General features: G+C 38.0%; 1 protein-coding gene across 3 annotated transcripts; it reads right to left on the bottom strand.

Annotated features, from left to right (window-relative positions):
- Nucleotides 1–127: 127 nt before the first annotated feature.
- LOC308087929 (H-2 class II histocompatibility antigen, E-S beta chain-like) lies at nt 128–12,301 on the bottom strand. Of its 3 annotated transcripts, none has more exons than XM_080432185.1 (9): nt 12,252–12,301; nt 10,609–10,692; nt 9,780–10,034; nt 8,600–8,872; nt 6,215–6,431; nt 4,751–4,818; nt 3,858–3,971; nt 3,326–3,382; nt 128–2,314 (listed from the first exon to the last, which is right to left on the bottom strand). In XM_080432185.1, exons 2-8 carry the CDS (start codon nt 10,673–10,675, stop codon nt 3,345–3,347), a joined length of 1,032 nt encoding a protein of 343 aa, XP_080288311.1. In that variant the 5' UTR covers nt 10,676–10,692; nt 12,252–12,301; the 3' UTR covers nt 128–2,314; nt 3,326–3,344. The 3 variants fall into 3 exon arrangements, with proteins under 3 accessions (XP_080288311.1, XP_080288312.1, XP_080288310.1); XM_080432186.1 differs by lacking the exon at nt 12,252–12,301 and adding an exon at nt 10,756–10,833 and having other exon boundaries at nt 10,609–10,687; XM_080432184.1 differs by lacking the exon at nt 12,252–12,301 and having other exon boundaries at nt 10,609–10,757.
- Between the last annotated feature and the right edge of the window lie 1,545 nt (nt 12,302–13,846).

The following is a 13,846-nucleotide window of genomic DNA, read 5'->3' as shown; positions in this document are numbered from 1 at the left end:
TACTTGAAAAGGTAAGAAAATCGAAAGATCGCTGGCAGTGGATGATGATTAATTTATTTATTTATTCTGGCAGTGAAAGAGTTAAGAGAAAATGCTGTAGTGAAATGTAAGAAAACATGAGGCCCAATTATGTTTCTTATTCCTTTATTGATGTTTTGACATTCCATTCAAAGCAAATTAAAGCCAAAATCTAACATTGAAAATTCAAACTGAAATTCAAACCATTCATGATCAGGCCATCAGGGGTGCAGATCCCAGGGAGGAAGGAGGGGACATGTCTGACATGTTCCTCCAATAAAGTCAAAAATCTTTAAATAAATGATATAATTTAAAATCTATATTTAATAGAAAGTGATTCCACTTTTGAAATCATTCTCACATACAGTAAACACAATACTTTGTGAAGGTTTTGTTTTTTCTACCCGTGTGTCCTGATCATCAACAACTGCCAAATAAATGAATCCACAAGCTTCATCATCATCATCTTCATCACTTGTCCACAGAGCTGTTAACTAGTTTAATGAGTGAAGTTCAGCCAATATGAACGGATAGAAACACAACAGTGGAGCTGAAAAACGGAAAGATAAATAATACTGACCAAGGAATATCTAAACTGTCTGAATTAGACACACATTTTGTTCTTTATTTTAGTAAAGTTTGCACAACCTTTCTGTTATTGTTGACTCATAGTGTCAATGTCACAACGCAGAGCGCTCATTATCCTAATTAACATAATTAATAATTAAAACCTCATGGGAATTAAAATAAATTTATTGGACTATTTATTTTAGTTATGCTGCAGGACCACATTGGAAACAAGTGTTTCATTACGCTTTAATGTGTTATCCTAGGTTTAACTTGTTTTGTGATTTTGCTCGTATATCTTTTATCAAAATCAAATCAAATCAAATCTCAAATTATGTGAATTAATGTGAAAGTAGTTGTTATATTAACCCTCGTAGGGTCTTCGTGTTTTAGTCACACCCAGGGCCTTCGGGTCACTTTGACCCGAAGGCCCTGTGTGAAAATTTTCATTTTCATGAAAATTTTCATTTTCATATCACATGTTTAGTACAGTAAATAAGGCAAATAGAAGTTTCATAGAGAACAAAAAATGTTTACATACGTTTAATTCATGTTGAAAATGTTAAACCGGGTCAAAAGGACCCGAGGACCCTACGAGGGTTAAGTCATGTGATGTCAACCTATAATGGATTATTTACATCATAACATCATAACATTATAGTTTGCTTCATGCATTGAACATGGATTTGGTGTTTTGTTTTTTATACCAAAATTGTAGTTAAAAGTTAGTTTAAAATCCTAGCATTAGCTCTATGTTGGTGATATTATTGATGAGAAGATTCCTTGTTTGTGGTTCCCTCCTAAGTTGTAATGAGATCTGCTCCCCTGCTCATGATTACATATTGTAAATGATTACATATACATGATTACATATTGTAAATGATTACTCAATGATTACATATAAATCATTACTTAATATAAATGATTCGCATTCATTTCATAGTCTATGGTGGCCCACCATTGTCTAATTTGGGTGGACCCATCACCCCAGACCACCCTAGAAGATCTATGTCCACCCATAACCCCGGACCACCCTAGAGGGTCCAGGTCCACCCATCACAGGGAAACAGTGATGTCATAATGATCTTAACACATGAATTATCACACATTATATACATTATTACATAATAAATTACTTATGGTCAATTATAAAATAATAAAACCTTTTTTCACAAACATGGCTGACTGACTTCCATTCAGATGGATATTAATATTAATGTTATGAAGAACTCTGATTGTGTGTGTGATCATTTATTTAATGTTTCAATATAGTTTAGAACTGAAATATTATGTTTGTGTTTTCTGACGACAGAAACTATACAAAGTCATTGGATGAACCACCCACACTAATTGGGACTCCCATTTCCTTTGGTGTGTCGCCCAGGTGGCGCCTAAACCCTGACCTTTAACCTCACAAACACTATGCCTAAACCCAAACTTAACCCAAACCCCTTTAACCTGACAAAAAATATGCCTAAACCTAACCCTAACCCCAACCTTTAACTTCACAAACACTATGCCTAAACCTAACCTTAACCCTAACCATAACCTCACAGAAACTATTCCTATAAACCTAACCTTAACCTTAACACAAACCTTTAAATTCACAAAAACTATTCCTAAACCTAACCTTAACCCTAAAAGGTTGATGATGTCATCATTGTGCTGCTACGACTATTTAAAAGCTGATTGGACACACATGTATTTCTTCCTCTCACACCCAGGTGTTCTGTGAAAAGACAATAGACCAATAAGAATCAGAACGTATTAACTGTGTGAACATGTTAACACTTTAGAATAACCTTCCCTTATAATAGTAAATTAATCAATTCATAAATTATTAGTTTAAATACATGATGTGTTATTCATAACATGTTAAACAGTTGGTTAATGATTTAATGATTCAAAACTATGCTATAAATAGTTAATAGATCATGAACAAGTTATTAGTAAACTACTTAAAAACCTGACCTCCCAGCACCCTCCCTGCAACTAGTAACCATCAAAGTAGAAACAACTCAGTCCATTCAAACAACATTTGACCAATACTTTGTCAATAGTGTATCTTAGTAGGAAGGGCAGCTCAGTTGCTAGAACACTCTCCTTTGGACCACAAGGTTCTGTCTTTGATCCTGTTAGTGATGGAATGATCAGTGTTTTCAATGAACTGAATCATTGGGTTCAGTTCACTGAAATGTTGTGTTCAATGTATTGAATCATTGGGTACAGTTCACTGAAATGTTGTGTTCAATGTACTGAATCATTGGGTACAGTTCACTGAAATGTTGTGTTCAAATGATTGGTTCAGAGTTTGGCTGCATTGTGTCGTCTCTTCACTTCCAGACTGAATCACTTGAACGTCCTCTCAGGCTATGGGATCTAAACTCCTGCGTCATGTAAAACATGTTTATTTGAATGATGATGAATGGTCCAAACTACACAGTTCACCAAGATGACCCCCCCCCCCCATCTGACCACATTGACATCAGTGTTGTCTGATACAACAAATCATTTGATTATTACATTTGATTATTAGATTCATTATTAGAAAAAGAAATTAAGCAGAAGACACATGATAATGTGAATTCACTCGACCGGGATGGTTTACCAGGCTAGTTGTTTCACGTCTTACACAAGCACGTTGCTTTGTGTATGTTTTCTAGTTTTATACACTTTTATACATTAAAACTGTATGAATGTGTATGTAAAAAAGTTGAGTAAAAAGAAAGAGTAAGTGAACCTGGGTGTGTGGGAGGAGTCTAAAGATCGTCATTGGTTGTCGGCACCAGAATACGACCTGATAGAAGAAGAAGAGAGACAGTTAAAACAGTCACACAAATACATCCTATGTACTGTATTGTGCGTATTTCTCCATAAAATGCATAAATGTACACACAACACAATAACACAATAACACAACAAATTTAGGGTTCAGTCATCAGGCCAGGGTCACATGTTGCATCAGAACAAATGTGAACATCTGACTCTTATTTAAGACTAAATGTGACAACATAGAACACACTTTGACCTCTAACTAGGTCGTCTAAACTGGTCTAAACTGGTTAAGGTTCTAAACCAATATAAACCCGTTTAGGTTGTGGCTTTACATGTTTGTTTGTTTGTTTGTTTGTTTGTTTGTTTGCATTTCTGTGAGGGTTGTCATGTGAACCTCTGTTGATCTGACCTCATTTCTTCCACTGGTAGTAGATTAATTAATGAAACATGTTAATTAAACATGTTAATGAAACATGTACATTAAACATGCTAATCACCTCGTTTCTTCCACTGGAAGTAGATTAATCCAGACAGGAACAAGACCAGACCCAGAACCAGACCTGATGCTCCCATGGCCACCTTGTTCTTCACTGACTCTGGCATGGAGTCATCTGACAATACAAATATGATATTAAAGATATTATATGATATTATATTCATTATATTATTACAGTAGATTAAAACACATTCTCCTTCACTGACTCTGACATGGAATCATCTGTGTCATTTTAGTTTTGAGCTATAACTATTATTTTATACTATTGTATACAGTTTTATACCCAACCCTTGATGCTGAGTGCCAAGCAGGGAGGCATTGGGACCCACTTTGATGGTCTTTAGTATGACCCGGCCAGGGATCAAACGCCAACTTCTCAATCTTAGGGCAGACACTCTAACCACTAGACAATTACCATTGATATTAATGCAGCATTTATATAAGACCTGTTCCATCTCTCAGGACTGTTCTCATACTTTACAGTCACTTTCAAATTCTATAAATTCTATACATTCTATAAATTCTATAAATCCTATAAATTCTATAAATTCTATAAATGTCTTTGTCTGCAGCCATTAGTAAATAAAGATGATGTACCTCATCTAGACAAGACACTTAAGCTCTATAGGTGAGGCTCCTGTCATGACCTTCTTATTAGAATGGTAACTTTTTACTTACTTTTACTTTACTTTTTTACTTGTTTTAATGTATTTGTATTGATTTTTATTTCTGGTGCCTGTATTATTATTGTGTCTTGTTTTAATTGGATTTCTGTGTTTCCTTTCTGCAAAACAAATGTACCTTCAGTTACAAAAAGAGAAGAATCCTTGAACCCTTAAAACAGAGTGTAGTATAACACATTACAGTAGATTACAGTAGAATACAGTAACTGACCCCAGTCCATCTTGATAGGCGCGGTCAGGCTGGGATGTTCCACCATGCATGTGATCTTCTCTCCTGATCTGTAAGACACACACACACACACACACACACACACACACACACACACACACACACACACACACACACACACACACACACACACACACACATTTTTCTGCTGATGATCCTCTTCAAAAAGCACGGCATGTTTTCTATCTGAGGAGGATGATCAGTACCTACGCATAGTGTGTGGGGCATCACGGTGCAGAGGGGGGGGGGGCACTACGGTGCAGAGGGGGGGCACCAAGGTGCCGAGGGGGCACCAAAATGAGTCACGCCGCTCATCATAATAACTAAACAATGAACTATTATATTCAAATGTGAGATTAAAAACAACTACAATTAGGCACCATGGCATTAGACTGTTATAGGCAATAAGATAAACTTATACTGATATTTTCTCTGCCTAAAAGTGCATCCTCAAGTTGAATGTGTGTCCATGTGGATCTGCTCAGAGCTGAAGCCCCTCCTCCCCGCCCGGTCTGGCAGTGAGTGAGCAGCTGTTAATTAGCACTAACATTAGGACAGATTGTGAAAGTAGACGATCTACATGCTGAAACGCACCGTGATTCAACACATTGATCCATTGATCTTTGTTGTTATTTAGTTTTTTTGAGAAAAAAAATGTTTGACTATTTTTGTGTAGGAGCGTGAATGCCCCGCTGGGCTCTCCTCCGCTCTAGTGTTTATTGTGTATTCCACTATTCCCTCCCCATTGCAGAAAAAATAGGAAGGGAAGAGGCAGAAGAAACGTAATAACGAGATAAGCACGTCCCAGAGGCAGCGAGCACTGAAAGATCATCAGTGCGCCCTTCTCCAGGAGGACATCGCCGCGGTCAACTCGGTGACCCGATCTCAGTCACCCTCGACCCTGAGGCTCCCGAACTCTGCGACCACTCGCTAGAACAGTGCCAAGTTGGGCTTTAGGGCGCGCCTGTGTATCTTTCTCCCGAAACCAGAGTCTCAGGACTCAGGCCCTATCCGGGTCTAAAGGTGTGTTTAACCATTTGATTTGTGCATTAATCTTAAGGCGACGTTACTGTGTTTACAAGAGAATATCTGTTATAGTTGAGCATAGCTCAGAAGGTGTTACAATAATGCACTCCCAATGCGATTCCTTCTTTTCCTCTCTGTAACTTTTCTTTCTCCTGTCTCCCCACATTTAACCGCATACACAACATAAGTTTCGGTTTACCCAGCTTTACTTTATAAATACTTGTAACGGTGAAGTCTGAATAAACCCATTTTATTGTAACTTGAAAGCAATGATTTGTGTGTGTGTGTCTTAATATTAGCCTACCAATTCATGGGCCATTTTCAGCAAGTGAGTAACACTTGTTTTATTTTTTAAAGAATATATGTATAGGTGTCTATTAGGTGTGTATTTCTATGTATAGGTGTCTGTTAGGTGTGTACCTGGGTGTGTACTCCAGGTAGGAGTGGTACTGGTAGTACCAGTCTCCATCAGACAGCTCGTCAGTAGAGGAGAGACCAGAGGTCAAAGGTTCTTGACCTATCCACCAGGTCACCAGGATCACTTTAGGATAGAAGTCGTAGCTGCTGCACCTCAGCATGTGAGTGTGTTCACCACGACGAGGGGGAGTCTCTGACTTCAGTCTCACTTTGGGCTCCACTGGATAAATAAGATTATTATTATTATTATAATATAGCCGTCATAGGAAAATGTTATTATCATTAATAATTGTACATCATCCAAATGAGATCCAAATGATCCAGAAAGCTGCAACACACTTGGTCTTCAACCAGCCAAAATGTTCACGTTTCCCGGCTCTCCCCCGTTCTCCTCTCCCTCCATTGACTCCCAGTTGCTGCCCTCACAGAGTACAAAACACTGATGTTGGCCTACAAAGCAACCAAACGTATGACTCCCCCATATCTTCAAACCTGATCCAACCCTACAACCCCTCACCCTCCACCCGTCCTAGACTCTTCTCCCTTCTCTAAAACACCCTGGACAACGCTCCACACGTCCCAGACTCTTTTCCCTTCTCTAAAACACCCTGGACAACGCTCCACACGTCCCAGACTCTTCTCCCTTCTCTAAAACACCCTGGACAACACTCCACACGTCCCAGACTCTTCTCCCTTCTCTAAAACACCCTGGACAACGCTCCACACGTCCTAGACTCTTCTCCCTTCTCTAAAACACCCTGGACAACGCTCCACACGTCCTAGACTCTTCTCCCTTCTCTAAAACACCCTGGACAACGCTCCACACGTCCCAGACTCTTCTCCCTTCTGGCTGCCAAACTGTGGAACAAACTCCCCATTGCAGTTAGAACCAGTGGTGTAAAGTAACTAAGTACATTTACTCAAGTACTGTACTTAAGTACAATATTGTACTTTTACTCCACTACAATTATTTCACCACTTTAATTACTAGTTACTTTGTAGATTTAGATTATTACAAAACATACATTAACCACTTCATCCCTATATACATTTTGGCCATTTGAAAATAGCAGATCTACAAGCTCACAATGCTTTGCGATGCGACACATTGTGAGCTTGTAGATCAATTTTTTTTAACATTTTATACATTTGAAAATATTTGAGATATTCTGCGTAATGACTACTTTCTACTTTTGGTACTTTAAGTACATTTACATATTTTGTACTTTTACTCAAGTACTTTTTGAATTCCAGACCTTTACTTGTAACAGAGTATTTCTAGATTGCAGTATTGATACTTTTACTTAAGTAAAACATGTGGAGTACTTTTTCCACCACTGGTTAGAATTGCAAACTCACTCCCAATCTTCCACCATAATCTGAAGACTCTCCTCTTCAGACTCCACCTCAGCCTGTAGCACTAGACCTAGCCTTGATGACCTTACAGTCTTATGCAAATCTTAACATGTATTTTAGATATCATGTTATGTAGACAGATGCCAGGTTAATTGTAGACCTGGCATCCTATAATTAAATAATTTATAATTATACATTCAATGTATTCAATGTATTACTATTTCTATGCATTTGATGTATTACCTTGTGTTTTCCTTGCTTACTGTGAATCTCTCTGGATTAAGAGCGTCTGATAAATGCCTACATTGTAAATTGTAACTGTAAATGTCAGTGTTTGGTCACCAGATGGCATCAGATAACAACTTTTCATAGAGTACTGTAGAGCGTACAATAGTCTACAGTTTTCTACAACGTAGAATGCATTTATATAATATAATTTAAACATATTAAATAACTCACAGTTACACAGTGCTTTACATAAACAACAATAAACCAAGCAATATAATTGAATGAAAATAGCTCAAATGAACAAGAGTAGAAACGAACAAAACAACACACATAATCCTGTAAAATATTAATAAAGTGATTAAAAACATACAAAACAAACTAGTAAAGACAATAATTAAAATATAAAATCAGGTGGTGAAATGAAGTGTATAGAGGTGTGTTTTAGCCTGCATATGGTTCTTTTTTTAAGTTAATTTAAAAACATTAATCCTGGTGTCTCTGTTTTAGGCAGGTCTATGTAGGTGAAAACGCTCAGGAATAGATATGTTTCATTTATGCTCGGTGTACGATGGTGACACCACATGCTGTGAGCTTGTAGATCTGCTATTTCCACTGTGTGACAGCCTGTTAGGATACAGTATAAATCAAGAGGATCTGAAATGTTTCTCAGCAGATAAAGAAATATGTAATAATTATTATATGATCAATATTAACACCATTAATCATCTCTGAATAGAATCATGTGATTTCATGTTATAGTTTATGAGGTGATGAGTGTTGAGTGCTGCTCTGAGATCAGCTCACCTCTCTTGTTCAGAACATGGGGGTAGTAGTTCTCAATGTTGTGTTTGCAGATTCCCTCTCGGTTTGCTCTCATCACACGCAGTCCTGTAGGATCTTTATTCCAGAGCTCTGCGTTCTTCACACCAAACTCAGTGTATCCAACATACTGATCTACTCTACTGTCCCACCTGATGAACTCATCACCATCGAAATTCATTGACTGTATGTACTGTATGTCCTTCAGCTCACTGGAGTTGAACACACAGCGGTCAGCCACATAGAACACATATCCATCTGGAAATAGACCATTAAAAATCTCATTAATGTTCAGTTATATTATCATCTGTATAATATCAACACTAGGCTAACTGCCCCCTATCGGCCAAATATGTCACTACATAAAGTCTAAAATAGGTTCAGGCATGTGAAATATGGCATTAAAATGTTTTAGTTTTTTTTCTCTACATGTCCAGTTGTCTAGCGCGGCAAAAAAAAACAAGGACTCTGTCTGTCTGTCTGTCTGTCTGTCTGTCTGTCTGTCTGTCTGTCTGTCTGTCTGTCTGTCTGTCTGTCTGTCTGTCCAGCAGCTGGAATCTAATGTTGACCGGGCATAAAGTTAAGCCCCCCCCCCCCGCCCCTGTGTTGCGGACCACACGCGTGCGCGACGCTTGCGCGAATGTTTTGTATTAATTAATTAATTAATTAACCGATAATAAAACAACATTAACAACACACTCTACCATCCTTCAGTGGTGTAAAAAGTACTCAAATGTTTTACTTAAGCTAAAGTATCTATCTGTCTGTCTGTCTGTCTGTCTGTCTGTCTGTCTGTCTGTCTGTCAGACCTCATCATGTACATACAGGATAACAGAGATAACACTTGCAAAAAGGTTGTTATTTTGAGAGCGAAATGCCTCACAATATGAATACATTTTGATATGTTTTATTTTTATGCTAACTGTTGTATAATCATATTATCTTGGATTTTGACATGATTAATGTCTTTATATTGAAAATCCAAATATATGTGTGTGTGTGTGTGTGTGTGTGTGTGTGTGTGTGTGTGTGTGTGTGTGTGTGTGTGTGTGTGTGTGTGTGTGTGTGTGTGTGTGTGTGTGTGTGTGTGTGTGTGTGTGTGTGTGTGTTTGTGTGTGTGTGTATTCAACCGTTTTAAACTATTGTGTTAATAGTATTCATGTACCTTTCACTGGTGGTTTCTTCAAGGCAGTGCGAATGGTGTCCAGGTTGGCTTTGCAGTACTGCTGATCACCCAAAGCTATTTCATAAGCTCCTGGCCAGTTGATATGATCTACAAACGGAGGCTGAGGCTCCACCGCCTTCCCTTTGTTGAAGTCTGCGTACATCATCACTTCACCATCCAGAGCAAACATCCACTCTTTATATGAGTCTTTAACTGTGTCTGAACAGCCAAGGACTGTAATCTGCTCATGGAACACTGGGGGAAAAAACAAAGATGACATTAAATTCAACAACAAACTTCTTCACAGTGACAATAACACATAATCATCATGTTAAACAATCATGTTTGGTTCTTATATGAAGTGAAAGGTTGGATATTAAAAGTAGCTTCCTGTCAAACGGTTTATTCACACTGAAACAGATTCAAATGTTATTATGTATTTATCTATCTTTATTATGAAAGTAATTAATAAGGAAAAATATATTTCATGATGTCAAAGAAACCCAGGTATCAAATCATGTCAGATTTCTAAAATTAAAATGTACAACCATATGTGTGCAACACTCTTGTATGATGAAATATGGAGATGTGAGGTTTCTGGAATCCCAAGGGTTCTATAATAGGCCCCTCCTCCTCCCTCTGCACAAAACCCTCATTTTCATGATGTATTATATTATATTCTCCATATTTCATGCGTGCGTGCGTGCGTGTGTGTGTGCGTGCACGTGTGTCATTTGTTTGTAATGTGAATTATTCATCTTTGGTTTTTATTAATAACAGTAGATATAAATGTATATATTATATAATAACATAAATATAATGTACTTACTTCCTGGGATCGCTTTGACATGAAGTACAGAGGAGAGGATGAGGAGGGTGGCTGTAATCTTCATCATCACTGATCAAAACTGAACTGAATTTAATAGATGAGAATAAACAGATCAGAATAAACAGATGAGAATAAACAGATGTTTACTGAAAGAGAAGTTCTGGAGTCTGAAAGAGAATGAAGGAGGACTCGTTCTGTAGTTTAGAAGAATCAGCCAATCAGATTAAAGATATGATGTTACATCATCTGTTTCCAGAAAGACGACAGTCTGTATTATTGCACTTAATCATGTATATGGTATATAGCTGCTGTTTATGCACCTTATGTCTCCTCATGTACATACTGTACCTTATGCACCTTATGTCTAACCTCATGTACATACTGTACCTTATGCACCTTATGTCTTCTCATGTACACGCTGTACCTTATGCACCTTATGTCTAAGCTCATGTACATACTGTACCTTATTTCTAACCTCATGTGCATACTGTACCTTATGCACCTTATGTCTAACCTCATGTACATACTGTTCCTTATGCACCTTATGTCTAACCTCATGTACAAACTGTACCTTATGCACCTTATGTCTAACCTCATGTACATACTGTACCTTATGTCTAACCTCATGTACATACTGTACCTTATTTCTAACCTCATGTGCATACTGTACCTTATGCACCTTATGTCTAACCTCATGTACATACTGTTCCTTATGCACCTTATGTCTAACCTCATGTACAAACTGTACCTTATGCACCTTATGTCTAACCTCATGTACATACTGTACCTTATTTCTAACCTCATGTACATACTGTACCTTATGTCTAACCTCATGTACATACTGTACCTTATGCACCTCATGTCTAACCTCATGTACATACTGTACCTTATGCACCTTATGTCTAACCTCATGTACATACTGTACCTTATGCACCTTATGTCTAACCTCATGTACAGACTGTACCTTATGCACCTTATGTCTAACCTCATGTACATACTGTACCTTATGCACCTTATGTCTAACCTCATTTACATACTGTACCTTATGCACCTTATGTCTAACCTCATGTACATACTGTACCTTATGCACCTTATGTCTAACCTCATGTACATACTGTACCTTATGCACCTTATGTCTAACCTCATGTACATACTGTACCTTATGCACCTTATGTCTAACCTCATGTACATACTGTACCTTATGCACCTTATGTCTTCTCATGTACACGCTGTACCTTATGCACCTTATGTCTAACCTCATGTACATACTGTACCTTATTTCTAACCTCATGTGCATACTGTACCTTATGCACCTTATGTCTAACCTCATGTACATACTGTACCTTATGCATCTTATGTCTCATCATATATATACTGTACCTTATGCACCTTATGTCTCCTCATGTACATACTGTACCTTATGCACCTTATATCTCCTCATGTACATACTGTACCTTATGCACCTTATGTCTCCTCATGTACATACTTTAACTTATGCACCTTATGTCTCCTCATGTACAAACTGTATGTAAATATCTTTCTATATTTTCATATTTTTATTCTCCTTGCCCCCCCCGTCTTCTTTTCTTTCTCTTTCTGAAAATAACTAAAACGATGGAGATGCACAAAAAAAAATCACCCACTTCTTTACACCTTTAACCTGTGATGTGACAATAAAGATGATTCTGATTTTGTTGAAGAGAAACACAAGAAAGAAAGAAAGTTAAATGTTGTAATTAATTAAAAGCTTTCAGATGAGACATGATGGGAGGCTAAAGGTTAAAGTTCATCACTTCAGATTGAAGTGATTACAGATTATTTAAAATTTGAATAAAATAAATAATGTCTCCCATGTAGTTGCTGTTGGAGGGCAACGGGTGGGGGGTTCCAATCCACACCAAACTTTACACAAACACTGTTCAGGTCTGGTAAGAGAATAGTCTCACCAAATAAACTGAATGTCACACATATGGTTCTACAGCAGTGTTACACAGTGTTTAACACTTCATATAGACAGAACTCAGAGACCATTGGATTGGAAGGCTGTGCAGTAAAAGTCTATTTAGTCTATTGATTTACTTTTAATAATGTATAAGCTAAGGTGTTTTACCCCACGACCGGAACCTCCAGCGCTGTGCGCCTCCAAAATGATTCCCCTAGTTTAAAACTTGTTTAGTTTGGTATAATCGTTTAGTTTCTTTTGGTATAATAATGGTTTGGTATGTTCATCTTTTATTCTAACTCTTAGCGAGACTAGCGAGAATAAACAAACTGATTCACATTATGTGGGGAACAAAAACAATGCGACACCAACCGGAACCAACCACCGGAACATGATTTTTCTTTTTTCCTTTTTTCTAAACCGGATCACCGGGCACAGTTTTAGAATGAATACCAGGCTTTCCTCCAACCTGCTCATCAGAAGCAGTTAGGGGTTCAGTGCCTTGCTCAAGAACACTTTGACATGAAGCCAGGAGGAGTCAGGAATCAAACCGGGAACCTCTGTAAACTGAACTCACAGACGCTCCTCTAATCCAAGCCTCATTACATAGAGACACACGGCCGGAAGCGGAAGGCCTACAAATCCACGCCCACTTTTGACACTCGGGGTCCGTTAGAACGATGAACTGCAGCTCTCAATGCAATCTCTATGAGAGGCATTGTAAAATACCGTCATTTCACTGGTTAACTACTGAGGCTGTAGCGATTTTTTTGGTGTTCTAATAATCTGTCCCATTTGTTTAATTTGTCCTTTTTAATGTCCCATATCTTTCATCTCGATATGCTACCCACAATATACTATAATATACTCCATCAGTATGTCAAAACCGCTAGCATCGGAGATCCATGGGGATCGGAGATACGTCACGGACGCATCCCTTGAGGTTTTCAATACCCAGAAAACTGGCGAAAGTGGCCGTTTTCAATAGGTTTTGGTCATTATCTCTGGAACAGAAGGTCCAATCTGCTCAGTTCAAAGCTTGTTGGATGCGTGACTTTGAGGACATTAAGCACACAATGACACATTTTCGGGTTATTTTTTTTTTTTTAGGGGAGGCGAGATCTTAGTTGGGCAGGCGACTGCCTCTCCTGCCTCTACAGTGGGAACGCCACTGGTCGGCGCTCGGCGCTCGTAAAGACAGTGATGTCACTGAAATGCCTGTCTGCTGTCTACCCTCTGCTGTGTTAACATTATGGGTAACTCGTTAAAGTGGCAAATTAAATGTGAAACAAATCA

This window comes from Gymnoscopelus braueri, assembly GCF_963280865.1.
Source record: "Gymnoscopelus braueri genome assembly, chromosome: 7".
In the NCBI taxonomy this organism is placed as follows: domain Eukaryota; kingdom Metazoa; phylum Chordata; class Actinopteri; order Myctophiformes; family Myctophidae; genus Gymnoscopelus; species Gymnoscopelus braueri.
The sequence above is the reverse complement of the archived record's forward strand: the minus strand, read 5'-3'. Positions and strand labels throughout refer to the sequence as shown.

Bases quoted from the DNA above. Each gene is read 5' to 3' on its own strand.
- LOC308087929 (XM_080432185.1), bottom strand. From the start codon at position 10,675: ATGATGAAGATTACAGCCACCCTCCTCATCCTCTCCTCTGTACTTCAT. The intron at 6,432-8,599 runs GTGAGCTGATCT...TTATTTATCCAG, and splicing joins CCATGTTCTGAACAAGAGAG to TGGAGCCCAAAGTGAGACTG. The intron at 3,972-4,750 runs GTCAGTTACTGT...TTGTATTGTCAG, and splicing joins GCCTATCAAGATGGACTGGG to ATGACTCCATGCCAGAGTCA.